Source organism: Wyeomyia smithii, chromosome 2 (assembly GCF_029784165.1).
Source record: "Wyeomyia smithii strain HCP4-BCI-WySm-NY-G18 chromosome 2, ASM2978416v1, whole genome shotgun sequence".
In the NCBI taxonomy this organism is placed as follows: domain Eukaryota; kingdom Metazoa; phylum Arthropoda; class Insecta; order Diptera; family Culicidae; genus Wyeomyia; species Wyeomyia smithii.
In genome coordinates, this window is record NC_073695.1 from 53,813,249 (window position 1) to 53,833,602 (window position 20,354).

The 20,354-nt window shown below is 38.0% G+C and overlaps 1 protein-coding gene across 1 annotated transcript in view; it reads right to left on the reverse strand.

Moving 5' to 3' along the window:
- Nucleotides 1–1,365: 1,365 nt before the first annotated feature.
- Nucleotides 1,366–20,354, reverse strand: part of LOC129724005 (calcium release-activated calcium channel protein 1) — a 67,857-nt gene continuing 48,868 nt past the window's right edge. The window contains exons 4-5 of the mRNA XM_055678584.1: nt 3,423–3,566; nt 1,366–2,430 (exon numbers count right to left, since the gene is read on the reverse strand). Coding sequence (XP_055534559.1) covers nt 1,906–2,430; nt 3,423–3,566 — 669 coding nt within the window. The 3' untranslated portion in view covers nt 1,366–1,905. The remainder of the gene's footprint in view (nt 2,431–3,422; nt 3,567–20,354) is intronic.

The window sequence follows — 20,354 nt, forward strand, 5'->3', positions numbered from 1 at the left end:
TCAAGATCGTCATTGAGGACATGAACGGATGGAAAGACATCACATAAGCCGCTGATCGGCCTGCACAGCCTGCACACCGTGACGAACGACAACGGCCAGCTATGCACCCGCTTAGCAGCTTCCCGCGGACTTAAAAGTCCATTCTTTCCTCGACCAACGTACAGCAAAACAAAATGACCACGTTCTCGATCGACAGCCTGTTCTTCTCAAACATTACATACGTACGCATCAATCATGGTGCTGATCGGACATGCCCACTTCGATACAAAAAACTACAAATCCCTGATATAACCGTTAGTCCTCTTGGTGTTTTTGAACGGAAGGTGCTGTGGACTACCCAGCAAACAATTTTGATGATTTACAGCTTAATAAGCTATTATTCAGTGGATTTCGGCTGAACTATGGCTTAAAAAGCTGTTATACAACAAAATTGTTTGTTGGGTATCTACGGTGGAGTACAAACGGACGACGGATAACGGCGACAGCGCATGCACCATGAGCTACAAGCGCTGCTTGGAGAGAACCCCATTGCACACCTGGCGAAAGACAATAGGTTGCGGTGGACCGATCACGTCGTAAGGATGCCGGACGACAACTCTGTGAAATCACTTCTCGTCAGCAAACCCTACCGGCACCAGAAAGTAAGGGGCGCAGCGTGCATGATGGCTCGACCAGATCGAAAGAGACTTGAGAGTGATGAGACGTCTGGGTAACTGGTGAATCACAGCTCATAACCGAGTAAAATGGCGACAACTTCTGGACACACAGCACGAGTTACTACAGCTCCCGTCTGCAGGGTAAGATGAGTAAGAGAGCTAGGTTTGAGAATCGATCCTGGGTGCAGAACTAGTTCTTAGCCAATGAATTACGACATAGCAATTTGTGTTGATTTTGATGCTTTAAGAAGTAGTATGGAATGTATTTATATTGAATACAATCATTCTCTGGGAAATTCTAGGGGGGGCCAAACACTTTCTAGGGGGGGCTGAAGCCATATCTGACACTAAAACCACAGACTAACAGCCGTAACACTTTGAACAGGTTTTCAATAAAATCATCGCGTTATCATTGCGCTGATGTGATTTTTTTTCATTCAAAAGGTTTAGCATGCAGGTTATTTTTATTTTTGTTGCAATTAAGTATTATTTATATAAATTGACATGTTTCGTACATGAAAATAAGAATTAAGAATTCGGCTCTGATTCAAATTCCGACACTCCCTTCAACGCCTGCTAATTTCTTGAAAGTAGTCCTACAGTAAAGAGCTCACGTTTGTTCGAATCTTAGCTGTTCATTTGAGGCATTTCCCAAAAGTATTTTTTAAACGTGATATTCAACTACTGAAAACATGTTACTTAAATAATATACCAAATTCTAAATGAATTTTTATTTCAACTTTCAATTAGTTTTACTCTAAGTTCTCAGTGTAGTAAGAGGAAATGTAATTTACAAATCAATGCTACAATTTACTTAGTAGAATCGTTTAAGATTCTATCAAGATTCCTTAAAACATTATAATCATAAGTTTCAAACTAACAAAAAATAACATACATGATTTCTCACTTCCGCAGGGAAAAATCAGTTGAAACAAACCTGCACTGGTCTAGATCTTAGCTAGGGTATGTCTTTCGTTTTCTTTTAAATAAGCGCTTGATCACAATTTACGAGGAAGAATTTTCGTTCAGAGATATTGTTATCGATGGTCAGCGCAAACATAACGCAGGTTCGTAAACTCAGCTCAAATTGCAAACAAAATTAAGACATTACGTTCTTGTGTAATAGTATAGAGTGTCTCGACAGCAGAACGGGTTTCAACTAAGTAGTGGAAAAATGTAAATTGTAGACATCACAGATTCACAAGCCTTGTGCCCGCGTCCCAGAATCATCATTCGCGTGCACTCGCAATCAAACAATTTGCACGGACTGATACGGGGGTCCGTGGTGGTGATGGGAATCCAAATGGTCCTGTTCCATTTGTTCCTTGAGCATTTCGAGCTCCCGAATGCCGGACACAGTCACCTCGTACCGGTGGGTCACCAGCGATCGGTAGAAATGTAGCGCAAAAGCTACGAAGATCACCAACACGGGGATGAGGACGATACAGGCGGACCACGCCGCCGTTGTGTTCACGTCGTAGAACTTCACCCAGCAAAGGATTGCGATCTCGAGCAAGAACAGAATCAACCCGAGCAGGGTCGAGAAGGCCCATGCCGTTTCGATGTACCAGTGGAGCCGCTCGTGGGGCGATTCGTTGACCAGCGAGATGCTGTGCAGATTGCACACGGTTTCGATGTTCGGCAGGATGCAGGTGCTGATCATGAGGGCTAGCATGTGCACGGCCACCAGCAGGGTGGTGCAGACGGCGAACATGATGAGCATACTCGGCGGTACTTTCGTGTCTTCGTTCAGTTGGACCTCGACCATTGCCACCTGTTGTAGAAAAGGGTGCGAAGAAGAACAAGTTTAATTTCTCACTTTTGTTAGTTCGTTGTCATTTAGTTGCATTTATTTGTCATAGAAACAACGGCCAAACGTTTCAAAGCTAGAGTCCACATATAATGAAATTATCCAATTAATTTTAAAAGTGTCTTGTATTAGAAATCACACGATTCCGCTCTCCTGTATGAGCGAATATTAAATGTTTGTATTTTGATCTCGCACCTGCTTCTGCGATTGCAGCACGCTGAATAAATTAGAATAGCCTAACCTACAGGCATTTTCTCATTTTTCAAACCCATTAATAAAAGTGTCATATTTCGGTGGCCACAATAAAAAAATCTTTCTTAAAAAGAAACTGTAAACTTTACCCCGTGGAGATGATTAATCTGAAGACAATTCCAAACGTCGCAGTGTTGCTTCAATTATCATCGTTAATCTTTCAGTACATCACTGTTCAATACGAGCTGTGATCTGAAACAGAGCAACGTATGATCTGGTATGTGCCCGTCCGTTTCTCGTCGCTTACATGAACGCGCCGTACTGTGGGCACATTTCTGCGAGCGAATGTCGCCCCGGCAGCGGGGATCGTTGTTTTAATTATATTTATAAACCACATCATTAAGCGCGAAAGGAACCACCGCGCCGAGCCGCTCTTTCCCGTTGTTGCGGGAGGAATAAATAAATAAAGGAAGTGGGTATAACATGAGCTGGGACTAGAATCGCATAGCACGCGATGAATGCTTGCACTCAAAAAAAGCCGGCAAGAATCCGAAAGAACGTTAACCGAAACCCTGACCGTGACACCTGCTCTTTTGTCGTTTTGTGAGGTTTTCGTTTTGCCAACGCGACGCAACGCGGATTTCATTCAACACAACCTCTGTCGACGCGAGTCGTAAAAATGAATTTATGCGTGTGTGAGCTCACGCTTTACTAGATACTAGCTATGATTAGTTAGATCTTACACTACCAATGATAGGACTCACCATTGCAAAACCAGACAGCAGTGCCGATGTTTTACTGGAAGCCTTCAGTTTGGCCCTACTTAGCTGCAGTTTGCGCCAGGACAGGTAATTTGGTGAACTGAATTCATCTCCTGATTGCGACATTGTGCTAAGGCCCGATCGTCTCTGGAATTCAAGAACAGAAAAATGACTATTAGTGTTTACTTGTTGTTTCATCAGTATGAACTGTGACGTTATTGTTCATCGCATCAATCGCTTACAATCGCGTCTTCCTGATAATGAAATGCAGTTCTAGTGCCAGTGATGCCGCTGGTACCGAATTGTCTCGCATCGGTCGATGCAATTCCGTTGAAATTTACCTCTCCGCCTAGCTGCTTCGTACCGGTTGCGGAGGTCGACGTTCCGATTCCGGCAGCAGATTTGTTAAATTGTTTGTAGTACGGTGAGTTCAGGCACAGATTCGATTGTGAGCAGCTCGGATGTAAATGCATTGTCTCCTCGAGCCGCGGTGTGCGCCGGCGCTCGTCGACTTACGCGGTAGCAGGCAGCAAATAACGACGGAATCGGTTCTCCTTCGTGTAGCTGACTTTGCGCGAGTCGCTCTCGCGGTTCGATCGACGGTGCACCGATGGTTGGTTATATTTGGAAAATAAAACAGTAAACTGTTCGCACTTTTCCAACTGGAGTCGAAACTTGCTAGTAAAATAACCAACTTGGCGAGTGATAACGGAATGTCAATCAGAGACATGTCAGAGAACGTAGCATACAGAAATATTATACATAATACAGTTACTGGCGTTCGAAGGCTACATAGCGGGAATTATCAAAATAAAATAATTTTTCGATAAACTCCTGCAATTGGAAAGTTACAAAAATATCGCTAATAGTCGGCATCGAGGAACTATGTTCAGATTTGTTTACTCGGTTAGATGATTTACGACCAGAAGAGTATAGTTTGTACGGTTTATTGAAAACGTGCGAACTCGCACTTTTTAAATACCTTTGGGGAAATTCTTTTTCAACCACCTAAAAAAATACGGACTAAGGGATAAGTAACCCATATTTTCAAGTAAAAATGAAATTATAATTATCTAAATCATTTCGTGCGTGTGAAACTACGTAGCTAACGCTTACTCTTAATCATATTTAAATTGTCGAACTCACTTTTAGACGGCGAATATATTTCTTCGGCAGGTTTCTGCATAAGATTGCTGCAGAAAACCTGCCGAAGGAAACCACTGCCGAAGCCGTTCGCTACCCTATAATAAGTATTACGTCATACAGACAACAATAGAATAAATATTTGCGCCTAAAATTAACCAAGATCACCTCAATAAGCTTATTCTGGTTTCCTGGGTAACATCTACGAAAAAAGGTCTGTACACGCAGCTAACCACATGAAAGGTCGGCCGGCATTTGTGAGAGACTCGTAAATCAACAGGAGAAAAGCTTTAATGAATAAGAAAGCGTCCGCCGGCATGAAAAATGAGCATTTATTTTGTTCATAATAATTTACTGCGATATAGACAGACAGTTACTAATAGTGGCTACAAAGTGCGGTCCAATAATTAGACTAGCGTAATAAATTCTACAAAAATATCTACGTTTCTTTTCGATTTAAGTGAAGTAATTCTGACCGAAAGTGATGTTCAATAATCGTATACTGCCGGCAATAACAGAAAACTTCGTTTGAAGTTTCGGTTTTTTTTTTCAATTCATAAATGGAAATAATATTTTGGTGCCTAAATAAACAAATTTAAGAAGCAAGCATTAATTGTATTTCGAATGAAAATGAAATTGATTAATAAAAATTCAATAAGACGGCTGGCTGAATGCATATTCATTTTTTCGCAAAAAAAAAACATTTTTACTCGGCTACACTGCCGCTCCAAGCATAACTGTCCCAGCGTCCATAAGGTTTGCACAGAATATGGGACAGTTATGCTTGGAGCGGCAGTACAGGTATCGTACAAGAGTCTCATTACCGACGTTAACGACGTTTAATTATTATTATTCCTCAGAAAAGAATACTTCAAAGGTTTTCTCAAATTTAATGTAGCCCAAGAGGAAGATATGATTTATGGGATTCAATATTCACGTTCTAAATTATTTTTTCACATAGACCTACAGAAACTTTATTGAGCAGTTAAAGTATTCGAATCTTGACAGAATCAGGCTCAAGCTCAGGTTACCCAAAAATCCTTCCTCTATCATATTTCCTACAACACCCGAATGAATTGCAATCTCACGTTTCGACATTGTGCCTGTCTTAGTTTTTGAATGAGCATCAAGAATATCCCCTAATGTATCTAAAAGAGGCTTATTCTATTATATTTGATGCAAAAACACATTTCCCTTAGTTTCGACCAATTTCACCTTAAGGGGCAACAATGCACAGTGGTTCACCCATAGGCCAAAAATAGAAATTTTTTTTTTTGTTTCCTGGCTACTATTGATTAAATGGATCGATTATAGACCTGAGAATACAGAATAGCTGTTTTTGTTGGCCTATTTTATGAACAGTTTACCTTTGAGCATGAGATAAGGGAAGGTGTTTGACACTTGCAAAATCAACTTAAACAGACATGTTTTTTACGTTGTGTACATATCCGCTATAGAACAAATTCAATTGCTTCATATGTTTATTTTCATCATGAGCCTTCAGAAAACAGGTTTGTTTTGCTATTGCGGTGTTGTTTGGATAGGTATGTGCTAAACTGTAATCCTAATTAGTCGTAAGAGGGAACGTGGTAATAAAGTCAAAGAGCACCACTCATACTTAAATACATGTAAACTTTTAAATGTGTTCCGCGCGAGATACTATCACCAAACTTTACTTTACGAAATAATTTCATTTTTTGTCATATTGACTTACATTCTAAGTTCAGTAAAGCGGGCAATGTATGTAGTTTCGCGGGAATGCGAAGATGAACGGGAATAGAAGGTGTGACTAGAATTAGAAAAAAAATTTTACTAAACTAAAATTAGAAAAATCTGGACGAGGGAAAATTTTTCCTAATTCTAGTCACACCTTCTATTCCCGTTCATCTTCGCATTCCCGCGAAACTACATACATTGCCCGCTTTACTAAACTTAAAATGTAAGTCTTGTTTTTAAATAGCCAAAATGTAAGTCTATATGACAAAAAATGAAATTAGTTCGTAAAGTAAAATTAGCACAACGGATCTCTTCCGTGATACGCCTTCCATGGGAGTTGGCCACCAACTGACGTGTCTCATCGCTTGCGCCGCTGTAGATATAATAAGTCATTATACATAGTGTGCGTAAAGAGACCACTCTCTCAGTTGACAGAAATAAACTTCCACAGGGCAGTGTGTGCAGTTTCATCGCGGCGTGCTGAGATGCGGGAACACAATAGTAGAGGGTGATTCTACATTGGTCTTAGGAAGAGTTACCCTTACCCAGTAGTTAAATTGGCCAAAACACCTTGCCGGAGACAACGGAGATTGCGGGTTCGTGTCCCGTCTGGACGAGGAAAATTTTTTTCTAATTCTAGTCACACCTTCTATTCCCGTTCATCTTCGCATTCCCGCGAAACTACATACATTGCCCGCTTTACTAAACTTATCACCAAATTACCACCAAACGAAAGATTTAGGACATAAAGAAGATTTGTTAAAGGTTCCAGCTGCAGATATTTGCATCTCAGTCGATGACAAGCGGCTAAAGATGGTTACTTTTTCGTTTGAATTTCATACTTTTTACATAGTTTCTTGGAAGAGTTGTGGTACATTCAGCTCAAAGTTGCAAATTAGTTTTTGAACATTTGTCTATATTCGAATTTTGATATTTTTTGTTGGAATACGGGAGTTTCCTGAGGAAATATAAATTTATTTTAAGCTATTTCAGAAGAATAACGTAAAAGAAGAAAAATCAAACTTTGATCGCTTTGAGGGTTCACTTAACGAAACCAGATTGTGCTTAAAGTTTGCATAGGGATGTTTTTCGAGAAGGCAAAACTTTTGAAAGCTGCCGTATTTTGAAATTCAATGGTCAAACTTTTCCCTATATTCGACCCTATTATGCATGCATAATAATGGCAATGGCAGAAAGCTTAAACAAGTTATGTCCCTTAAGCTGGAAGTACAAAGTCAGCAGAACAAAGAGTTAATAGCATGAAAATTTAGTGCTCATTCGATGCTCATTTAATGCCACATCGCCGAATTTAATGCTCCATCATTTCTTTGAAAAATGCATTTGTTTGCTAGCTTAAGAAAATAGCTAGCAGACAATATGCGAAATTAGCATTTTCAGTCACAAAACAGTTCTATAACGATCAAAAACATTTAATGCTCATTAAATGCTTTCGAAAAAAACTGATTTTCATGATAATTTTATTGATTTTGTATAAATTTTCAATAATATTGTAATAATATGATAATATATGAACAGCTTCAATTTTTTCGAACATGTTCCTCTGAAAACAATCAGAATCCTTTTGATACGATTAGATACCAAATCAATACTCCCATCTGCGAGCAGTTCCAATAACTTAGGTGCATTTTTCATTAAGGTGAAACCTCATTGAATCCAAAAATGGCCGATTCCGAGTCACCACTTCGAATTTTCGAAAGCACAAGACTCGGAAATAGTTAATGCGTTCCCTGTGAAAATGCTATTTTATGTTTGCTGTGGTGAAGCAAACATAAAATAGAATTTTCATAGAGAACGCAATGAGTATTTCCGAGTCTTGTGCTTTTGAAAATTCGAAGTGGTGACTCGAAGTCAGCCATTTTTGGATTCAATGAGGTTTCACCTTAAATATATTTTTTTCAAAAATATTGTTCTGCTAGCTTAAGAAAAAAGTTAGCAGAACATAGGCCAGAAACAGCATTTTTAAGCAATAAACTGTTGTAGAATGGTCATAATAATTTGATGCTCATTTAATGCCTGATGAAAAACCTGATTTTCATGATAATTTCATTGATTTTGTATAAATTTTTCAAAATTATGATATTATTTGTATAGCTTTAATTTTTACAAACATTTTCCTCTGAAAACAATCAGAATCCTTTTGATACGATTAGATACCAAATCAATACTCCCATCTGCGAGCAGTTCCAATAACTTAGGTGCATTTTTCATTAAGGTGAAACCTCATTGAATCCAAAAATGGCCGATTCCGAGTCACCACTTCGAATTTTCGAAAGCACAAGACTCGGAAATAGTTAATGCGTTCCCTGTGAAAATGCTATTTTATGTTTGCTGTGGTGAAGCAAACATAAAATAGAATTTTCATAGAGAACGCAATGAGTATTTCCGAGTCTTGTGCTTTTGAAAATTCGAAGTGGTGACTCGAAGTCAGCCATTTTTGGATTCAATGAGGTTTCACCTTAAATATATTTTTTTCAAAAATATTGTTCTGCTAGCTTAAGAAAAAAGTTAGCAGAACATAGGCCAGAAACAGCATTTTTAAGCAATAAACTGTTGTAGAATGGTCATAATAATTTGATGCTCATTTAATGCCTGATGAAAAACCTGATTTTCATGATAATTTCATTGATTTTGTATAAATTTTTCAAAATTATGATATTATTTGTATAGCTTTAATTTTTACAAACATTTTCCTCTGAAAACAATCAGAATCCTTTTGATACGATTAGATACCAATTAAATGCTTCCATATACGAGCAGTTTCAATAACTTAAAAAATTTAATTGAATTAAAATTAAACTAAAATTTAAAAAATGTAATTTAATTTCTTGAGATTTGTTTGCTGTCTCAATTAGGATTTATCATTCGTAGGGAGTTAAACCTACTCATCAAAAAAGAATATATACTTACAACTAACTTAATTCTAAACTTATTGACTAAAAAGAGTGCTCATCGTAGCAATTTAGAATTGCAACGATTTTTGTCGAAAATTGTTAATAATTTTATTTGACATAGCTTCATGTTTCAACACCAGTAAGTCTATGTTATTCGAGTGTACCAAACCAAGACGCTTCAAAATCATTTTCAGAATTTTATTCCGAACCTGTTATCTGTGTAAAAGAGTAAAAAAATGGACGGTACAGCGGTACAGCTTGGAGAATTTTGTTTTGATTGGGAAATTGAATTTTGTTTAAATTGCCTTGCCTTAACAATTGCTAGACGGACAGGGCATTAATAAAAATTTGACATATGGTTGCCGTTACAATTCGACAGCGAAAACTTTTACTCTCTTTCACAGGACATATGGCCTTTTTGTGAGAAGAGTCTCCCCAAATGAGGCATTTTTGGTCCAAGTTACAGATTTTTGAACCATGGCCAGAACGTTGGCAAATTCGCAATTGGGCTTTTCTCCTCCCCCAAACTTTCTATATAACTCCCACTTTACCTGAACATTATGGATAGCATGTGGTTTGTCAAAATATTTCAAATTTTTAACCTCAGTGCGGTTAGCAAAGTAAAGCCTGGGTGCTACATTCCGATTCGGAAATTGACATTCTGCTTACTATACAAAGACTTCGCAGCCGACTGTATTAGTGTTGCGTGGCTAGCGCTACGATCCTACAGACACTAACAGTCTCTCCCAAACCGAGACTCAAACTTACGACGACTGGCATGTTAGGCCAGCATCGTACGACGAGACCATCTGGGAGATAAGTCCGGTTAGAATGAATTAAATAATTAACAAGGGAAATTCCAGCTCTCTGACTTTTCTCGCCCGATTTACGTTTCATTAGATATGCCAATTAATTCTGTTGGGGTAAGTTTGATGATCGGTGGTTGAGCGGTGATGATGATCTCATCAACGGTTTGATCGTTGGTGAGACCTTTCAAGACAACCTCGACCGGCTTGGCGTTCTTGATGTCATAGGTTGAAAATTTGTATATCTTATCAGTTTAATACTGAACAAGACGATTATGGCCTTCAATTGACTCAGCTAATAAGCATTCGCCGCTAATAAGCATAAGCAGTTGATGAAACAAGTGACCAAATAGTACCCAACAAATCGAAAAAAGGGACCAACAGTTGTTAAAAAAATTTTTTTTTTCTTCACGTATGCAGTTGTTAGAAAATAGCCAGTGAAGTTATTGTTATTGAAAAGAATACGGAATAAGGCATTGGGCGATCTACAGGGAAAGATCAATCTTCAGGATCGATTCAGCTGAGCGATCCCAGGATCGATCCATCTGAAAAATCGGAGCTGCAGGATCTATCTCTGTTGAATCGATCTTTCTAAGCACTTTTTTTGAGGCGCCGAGGAATTCACTGAACCAAGCGCCATTTTTTTTAATTGAGTTAGGTATTAACACCAGTGTACGTGAGAATGAATAATCTATCATTCATGAAGAATAGAAATCATTTAAATAGTTCATAATGATATGGCCTATTACAGAAGACGAGGCGAGCAACTCGCCTCACCTCCAGTCACTGACTGAGAGAATGCGAGTGAAACATGTTTGGTGACAGCTGAGTCGAACAGTTTCGCAGACCAGCTACTTGTCCAAAATCCAGCCATCTGCAATATCAAAATTGGTCAGGCGAATAACTCGCCGCTCGCCTCGTTTTCTGTAATTAGCCCCAATTACAAAAAATCCCTAGAACATTGAACATCGATGACTGGAAATCATGTTTTTGGAGATTGGTTCGATCTGGTTGCACTCCGATTATTTCATTACTGCTAGTGCATCACCAGTTGCATTATGGACAGGAATGGACTATATGGAGGTATGATGATGTCATTATCGCACGCAACCATTCAAAAGCCGATAAGACAACATTAGAAATGGTACACGATACCTGACAATCACTCAAAATTGCATAAAAAAAGTTCTGCACGCTGAAAAATATTTTTTTTAAAAGATCAAAAAAACAAATCAAAAAATAAACGATCTTTCCGACTTTATCAGGACAAAAGAATTGATCTGAAAATCAATAAAAAAGGATGGAAATCATATCTTTATCATATTTTGAAAATTTAGAAAAAATCAATAAAATTATAATTTAATGAAAAATGCACCAAAAAAAAAGGATTCTGCTTGTTTTCAGAGGGAAATGTTTAAAAAAATTAAAGCTATTCATGTATTATCATATTTTTGAAAAATTTTTACAAAATCAATAAAATTATCATGAGAATCAAATTTTTTCAAAAGCATTTGAAAAATGCACCTAAGTTATTGAAACTGCTCGCATATCGAAGCATTTAATTGGTATCTAATCGTATTAAAAGGATTCTGATTGTTTTCAGAGGGAAATGTTTGAAAAAATTGAAGCTATTCATGTATAATTATAATATTATTGAAAAATTTATACAAAATCAATGAAATTATCATGAAAATCAGGTTTTTTCAAGAGCATTTAATGAGCATTAAATTATTATGACCATTCTTCAACAGCTTATTGCTTGAAAATGCTGTTTCTGGCCATTGTTCTGCTAACTTTTTTTCTTAAGCTAGCAGAACAATATTTTTGAAAAATATATATTTAATGAAAAATGCACCTAAGTTATTGAAACTGCTCGCATATGGGAGCATTTAATTGGTATCTAATCGTATCAAAAGGATTCTGATTGTTTTCAGAGGAAAATGTTTGAAGAAATTGAAGCTATTCATGTATTATCATATTATTATAATATTATTGGAAATTTTTTACAAAATCAATAAAATTATCATGAAAATCAGGTTTTTTCAAAAGCATCTAATGAGCATTAAATTATTGTGACCATTCTACAACAGTTTATTGCTTGAAAATGCTGTTTCTGGCCAATGTTCTGCTAACTTTTTTCTTAAGCTAGCAGAACAATATTTTTGAAGAAAATATATTTAATGAAAAATGCACCTAAGTTATTGAAACTGCTCGCATATGAGAGCATTTAATTGGTATCTAATCGTATCAAAAGGATTCTGATTGTTTTCAGAGGAAAATGTTCGAAAAAATTGAAGCTATTCATGTATTATCATATTATTATAATATTATTGAAAAATTTATACAAAATCAATGAAATTATCATGAAAATCAGGTTTTTTGAAGAGCATTTAATGAGCATTAAATTATTGTGACCATTCTACAATAGTTTATTGCTTGAAAATGCTGTTTCTGGCCATTGTTCTGCTAACTTTTTTTTTAAGCTAGCAGAACAATATTTTTGAAAAAAATATATTCAATGAAAAATGCACCTAAGTTATTGAAACTGCTCGCATATGGGAGCATTTAATTGGTATCTAATCGTATCAACAGGATTCTGATTGTTTTCAGAGGAAAATGTTTGAAAAAATTGAAGCTATTTATGTATTATCATATTATTATAATATTATTGAAAAATTTATACAAAATCAATAAAGTTATCATGAAAATCAGGTTTTTTCAAAAGCATTTAATGAGCATTAAATTATTATGACCATCCTCCAACAGTTCATTGCTTGAAAATGCTGTTTCTGGCCAATGTTCTGCTAAATTTTTTCTTAAGCTAGCAGAACAATAATTTTGAAAAAAAAAATAAATTCAATGAAAAATGCACCTCAGTTATTGAAACTGCTCGCATATCAAAGCATTTCATTAATATTTAATCGTATCAAAAAGGATTCTGATTGTTTTCAGAGGAAAATGTTTGAAATAATTGAAGCGATTCATGTATTATCATATTATTATAATATTATTGAAACATTTATGCAAAATCAATGAAATTATCATGAAAATCAGGTTTTTTGAAGAGCATTTAATGAGCATTAAATAATTATGACCATTCTACAACAGTTTATTGTTCAAAAATGCTGTTTCTGGCCAATGTTCTGCTAACTTTTTTCTTAAGCTAGCAGAACAATATTTTTGAAAAAAATATATCTAATGAAAAATGCACCTAAGTTATTGAAACTGCTCGCATATGGGAGCATTTAATTGGTATCTAATCGTATCAAAAGGATTCTGATTGTTTTCAGAGGAAAATGTTTGAAAAAATTGAAGCTATTTATGTATTATCATACTATTATCATATTATTGAAAAATTTATACAAAATCAATAAAATTATCATGAAAACCAGGTTTTTAAAGAGCATTTAATGTGCATTAAATGTTTTTGACCGTTACAAAACTGTTTTGTGACTAAAAATGCTATTTTCGAATATTGTCTGCTATCTTTTTGCTTTAGCTAGCAAACAAGAGCATTTTTCGAAGAAATGATGGAGCATTAAATTCGGCGATATGGCATTAAATGAGCATCGAATGAGCACTAAATTTTCATGCTATTAACTCTTTGTTCTGCTGACTTTGTACTTCCAGCTTAAGGGACATAAACAAGTTGGATGATGGCAGTCCCAGAAAAGTTTGTTATAGTCGAAAAACACCTAATTCTGTCGATTTCAGTAGGTTTCAAGAGCAATACTGTAAAAAAATGATTTATGACCGCCCTTGCAATACAATTCGAACCACTGTGCAATGGCGCCATTTTGATTTTTTTTTCGACGCCATTCGTTTTTTCGATGCCATTTTGTTTTAAGCCCAAATATCAAGATTCTAAGAGTTTTACCACAGACAAACAGACGTGCCTCTTCGAAGAAAAACACTACACATTCCAAGTATTAAATTTTAAGACATTTACAATTGGTGGAAAGATTTATTTGAAAATACCACAGTGCACAGTGGTCTAAATTCGAAAAACCGTGATCGTTCTAGATTTGACTATGAAAAATTGATTTTATGTACTCAATGTCTTCAGCCAAATTGTTTCATAGAACAAGGTTTCATAGAACAAGACGTCCTTTCGAGGGCCAAACATCGACTCGAATCACTATCTCGTGGTAAGCAAGATTCACGCCCGGTTGTCCAACGAATTTAAATCGAGATCGGAGAGGAAGATACGTCTGGACATCCAGGGGTTATCAGCGGAAGGAGTTACTGAAGAGTATACTCGAAAGGTTGATAGACGGATCGGTGAATCAGCTGAAGTGGACCTGAACGAGCAGGGGAAGCACATCTAAGATGCGGTCAGCGAAACAGCGCGAGAAGTGATAGGCATGACAACGGGAACCACGCGTAGTGGGTGGTTCGATGCTGAGTGTGTATAGAGGTATCGGAAAAGAAGAATCGAGCCTACGCCAACACGTTAGTAGCAGTTAATCGTGTGACGCATCACATGCGGGAGAAATACCGGGAGGTTAGAGCTGCCGAAAAGAGGCTTCACCGCCGTAAGAAACGTGAGCACTACGATCGCGTCCACGCGGAGGCTGAGAATTGCTTCACCAGGCACGACACGAGGCTTCTATAGAACGATCAACGGAATCAGGAACCGGACCGTGCCAGTACCTGCCATGCGCAATGACAGGGAGGGAAACTTGATTACCGATAAATCGCAGGTGACCAGGCGTTGGAAGTAACATTTTGAAGTGGTGTTGAACGGTGAGGAAGGTAGGAGAGTCGTCGAGGGGAACAGAATAGAAATTGGAGAGGACGGACAAGCTGTGGACCAACCAACATTGGACAAAGTGAAGAATGCTTGTAAAGAGCTAAAGAACCACAAAGCCACTGAGAAGGACGGCTTACCATCCGCTTACCGTCAAAGTCGGGAGCGAGCGGCTGTGTAGTGTAGTTCACCAGATTATCCTAAGGGTATGATCTGAGGAACAACTACCTACGAACTGGTTGGAAGGACTCATATGTCCTATCTACAAGAAGGGACATAGACTCGACTGTAGCCATTATCGAGGCATTCCGCTTACAAAATTCTCTCTCGTATTCTGTTCCAGCGACTGAGGCCGTTGCAGGAAGTCTTTGTTGGAGAATACCAATGCGGTTTTCGGGGGTGGAACGATCTATAACGGACCAGATGTTTACCTTGAGATAGATCCTCGACATCATCTGTTCATTTTTTTATTGACTTTAAGGCGGCGTACGATACAGTAAAACGCAACGAGCTGTGGCAAATAATACTAGAACATGGTTTTCCAACAAAACTAATTAAACTGTTACGTGCGACGCTTGACGGTTTCACATCATGCGTCAGGACAGCGGACGAGTTTTCGGACGTGTTTGTGACGTTAGATGGTCTGAAGCAAGGTGACGGGCTCTCGAACTTGCTGTTCAACATAGCGTTAGAAGGTGCAATACGAAGGGCAGGTGTGCAGAGGAGCGGCACCATCATCACAAAGTCTCACATGCTTCTGGGCTTCGCGGACGACATTGATATACTTGTTATAACCGTAGAGCAGTTGAGGAGGTGAGCCGCGAGGTGGAGAGACGGATTGCGGCAGCAAATAGGGCTTATTACGGATGGCGTAGCCAGCTTAGGTCCCGTAACCTACAGATCCGTACGAAATTTGTGCTCTATAGGACTCTGATCCTCCCGGTGGCGCTCTACGGACATGAATAGTGGACGTGGAAGGGGGCCGATCGACGAGTGCTTGGGGTCTTCGAGCGTAGAATCCAGCAATCAATACTCGAAATGGGGTTTGGCGCAGGCGCATGAATCACGCTGTACGTACAGCTGTACGTACGTACTAGAGATGGTCGGGTATGGGAAATTTGTTACCCGTACCCGGCTCATCGAGAATTTTCAAACCCGTACCCGACCCAAACCCGAAGTCAGGTTTGTTTAAAATACCCGTACCCGACCCGAACCCGAAAAAATTTTTTTTCAGCTACCCGTACCCGATCCGTACCCGAAAGGAAAATGCCCTGAAATTGCCGGTACCCGACCCGTTTAGGATGGATTTTTATTTTATTTTTTTTTATTTTTTTTAAATACCTGGTTATCTCGCACATTTCATGCACTAATTGTCATATGTGGTTTCTCGAGATGATGGCCGGAGTAAGGCTAGAACTGAGTGTTCATGTGAACGAATGTTAATGAACCCAGAGTTCCAGGCGATGTATTGGTTCACCTAGAATTCAGCGTAGCATCTGTCACTGAGTACGTCCGCTCGTCTGTTGTAGAAAAATTTGACCATTTTATAACGCAGCGAAATATCTATTCATAACTGTGTACGGAGAATTCGGGCTCCATTTTTCCTGTTAGTTACCTCATAATAAAATTGATCAGGGGTTTCAATTATTTATTTTGTATGCATACGTATGATTCATATGAACTGTTGAAATTTTTACTTTGTTTTCGAGAGATTAATAAAAATTCAATAGAATTTTTTTGAAAGATTCATTCAACATTCAAACGTGATGAAGTGTATAGTTCGAAATTGTTACCAAACGATTTTTTTTTTGATTTTTTTTTTGATACCCGAGCATAAGCAATTTCTCAAATTTCAAAAGAAAGCCGGCTTCAACCGTAAATCCAGAAAGCTCAAGTTCAATAACCGAAATGCGCTGGCAGGATTATTACTGAAAGTTTATGAAATTTATTATTTCACGTAAAAATAAACCAAAATATTTTGTATAATCACACTAAATACGAAAAGTGCTTGCGTTGAATATTTTTTCAAGTAAGACAATACTTTCAAGTTATTGCAATACCTGCTACTAAAAGATGCTTTTTTTCTACTGGTTCAAATTGACAGCTCATTCTGATTCATTTGACACTCCCACAGCTCGTATCCGTTTCTCCCTCCGAGACCAAAACTATGCTAAAACACCGAGGCTTGGCAAGTTAATAATTAAATTCTCATAATGCACGGAAATCGAGTTACCCGTACCCGACGAGTTGAGAATTTTTCAAACCCGTACCCGACCCGAACCCGAAGCCTTGGTTTTTAAGTTACCCGTACCCGACCCGAACCCGAAAAATATTTTTTGGCGTTACCCGAAACCCGACCCGAACCCGTCGGGTACGGGTCGGGTACGGGTATCGGGTAAAAATACCCGTACCCGACCATCTCTAGTACGTACAGCTGTACGAAGTATACAAATACGCTGATATTGTCAAGCTGATGAAACACGGCAGGTTACAGTGGGCTGGCCACGTAGCACGGATGGCGGATGAGTGACCAGCAAAGATAATATTTAGGGTGTAAGGGGAGACTGGAGAGGAGCAGCCAAAGACTGAGTTTTGTGGAGAAAAACAACCCAAAGAAATCTGCGATTGGACGACGCTGAGGTTCAGTCGTTGGGTTGCGTATTTGGAGTAAAAATTGAGTCGAATTTGTGTTTTTTTACGTAATGTGATTAGCATTTCATCTGGCCGTGTGGTGTTTTGGAAGGATGGGAATTAAAATTTTGTTCAAACATTCGTTATCAGTTTTGATTGATAGCCAAACCATATTCATGGTCCAAATGAATGAGAGAAGAAGGAAATAATCTTTTTCCGTCCACTACTCTGGCCGCTCTTACACCTTCTTCCTGACGGGTTATTTTTGAGGTTTGCAGGAAATTATACACAGTCGAAACTCTAAGATTTTCGCTTTCAGAATGGTTCCCGTAAACTTTTTACCAAAATTGTTGTGCAGCTCAAAGTTCAAATGATAAATGGGAAAACAAACTTTTAGGTGAAAAAAATCATTTTAGGTGAAAAAATTTCGAAACCTGTTGTTTGAATGAAGACTTTTAAAAGACTAGTTTTGAAAAAGAGACCAAGCATCTAAAAAGAGACCTGCTACCAGACTTCTGTGGATCTCGATAGCGCAGTGACGTTTCATAATAACACTGGTCGTCAAAAATGAAAAACAAACCTAAAGTGGAAAAAAGAAAACTTATAGTTTTTCAACCTTTCCCGTGAACTTTGAGACCCTCAGTAAATGCAGAAGTGCCTTAAAAAGCTGCAAAGTAATTGATCGCCGGGTTCGTCGTTTCCATGCTTGCTTACGGTAGAGCTCATTTAAGTCTCTGAAAAAGTTATCTTTGCTACGGGCACCAAAATATACAGGAATGGTTGAAAAGCTGTAATCTTTCATTTTTGTAACAATGATCTCGGCTTTAACATTTTTTAAACTAAACAGTTCAAAAGTTATGTATAAAAATATTGAATTTGAAAAACTTTTTTAATTAGATGATCTAGTGATATTCAACAAATTTTCTTGAGTTGATGAACGAATTGAGCTCGCATAAAAAGATAAGGTTCAACACATTCTCCTCAATGCGCTATTATAAATGACATAGTTATTAGTCACCAATTACAACAAGGTATCTAAGTTGGTATCAATACAGTTGAGTTTAATGACTCTACGGCCACTTGCAACGTTTTCAGCTACATACAATCGTGTATTTAGGTCGTCGATATGAGCGCCATTCATTCTAATTTCAATTTAAAATTTCACAAACATTTACTTTTGGTACCGCCACTCCCTGCGCCCCGCTTAGATAATCAATTTCTGATACAGACACCTGTAGCGAACTACCGAAGTGAACATGCACCGTTCTTGAGTTTAGTTAGGTGGTAAAACTTCACAGCATATGAGTCTATCACTGTCAGAAAAAAAAACGGCAATAGTGTAGGTGGAGCAGAATGAAAACAACCATAAATCAAGATATTCCTCAAGCTTATGATCACCAATTAACTAAACTATTTGGCTGCTCTATTAAACAGTGCTATCACGCACAACAAAATGTAGAACCGAACTTCATTGGCGATGGTGGATTCACCTAAATTCCCACATCTAGTCGATTATCGTTCACAAGCACGCACAATTGGCCCAAAATGTCCACTGAAGATTCGATCTACACTCGCGGAATATTTTCCCTAGGTCTCTTTTCACTTCACACTTGCACGAGCTACCAGTTGAGAGTGTGCAGTAAGTAGGTATAGGAACTCAAGACGAGATCGACAGTGTCGAGTGGCGCGCAAATATATCAACAAACAAGAATATTTGGGAAAATGGGAAAATATTTATGTTGGTTCAAACAAGACCGCCATAGAGTACGAACACATCTCTAGTGTGGTGCAGTCGCGTCGGCACAGTATTGACTCTCCGCTTTTTTTCGTTGTGTGGTCACAGTCGGCACGGAACTTGTGTGTATGCAATGCTCAGCGACGGAAGAGCTGGACCGGAGCACGTTCAAGAGAGGATGACCGGTTTCAGTTACTGTTCCATGACGAAGACGATGACGGCGTTGAAACGAAAAACGCAATGCATTTTCAGCAAACCAGTCTGTCTGTAACGCACTCAAATAGTGTGGGTTGAGTTTACGAGTAAATACCTACACGCTGTAATTCATTAAGTGTTTGATTCGTTCGGGTGACGTAGCTGGCAAACTGTGCTGTGAATGAAGTTTGGAACTAACACGTTTAGAAGCATTTTACAACAAAGTTGAGCTTGACCCTTTGGCGACCATGGTTATTTTCCGATGGGAAATTACCCAGATGAGACGGCCCGGATGGGACGTAAGACGTATTCTACGTCAAAACGGCAACATATACAGAGTGCACTCAAAGAAATCGACACGACACTATAAAGTGTTTTGCACTTGATCTCGCCCTACTGGTCAAAACATATAGAATTCATATGCGAAACACTTTAGAATTATTTATCGTGCAACACCTCATTTTCAAAAGGAAAACACTTTCAATGCTCGTGTTATGACATATAGACATAAAGTGTTTGAATTTTGAATCTCAAATGAATGTTTACCGAGCTTCGAATGGTTTTTCTTGGATTTTAAAATGAAAATAGTTTTACATGGAAGTGATTGCATATTACATAACCTTTATTTTATTTATAAAATTTAAAATTTAATTTTAATATAATAATTAATCGCCAAATATAATCTTTCCTTCTCTGTTGAAGAAGCCTGTAAAGCAAACAGAGAATTTAATTTTAATCAGTAAACAAATACTTGCCTCTAGCGTAAAGATGCTTTCATCCAAATCTCTGTGATCTTGTGCTGGAAGAATGAAATAAAATTAGAATTCGATTCTGTTACGTGACATAAATCACTTACCTTGCAAAAACTTACAGATGTAGTCCGGAAAATCGTCGAACTTCTGAGCCGTATGACACCTGCTGACTTCTCATCTTTCGCAATTTTTCTACTTTTCAGCACAAACGGCACTTCATTTGACATATAAAAACAAAACAAATCAACTGAAAGTGTTTCGCACATGATAATCACTGTGATGAAACAGTGGGGCA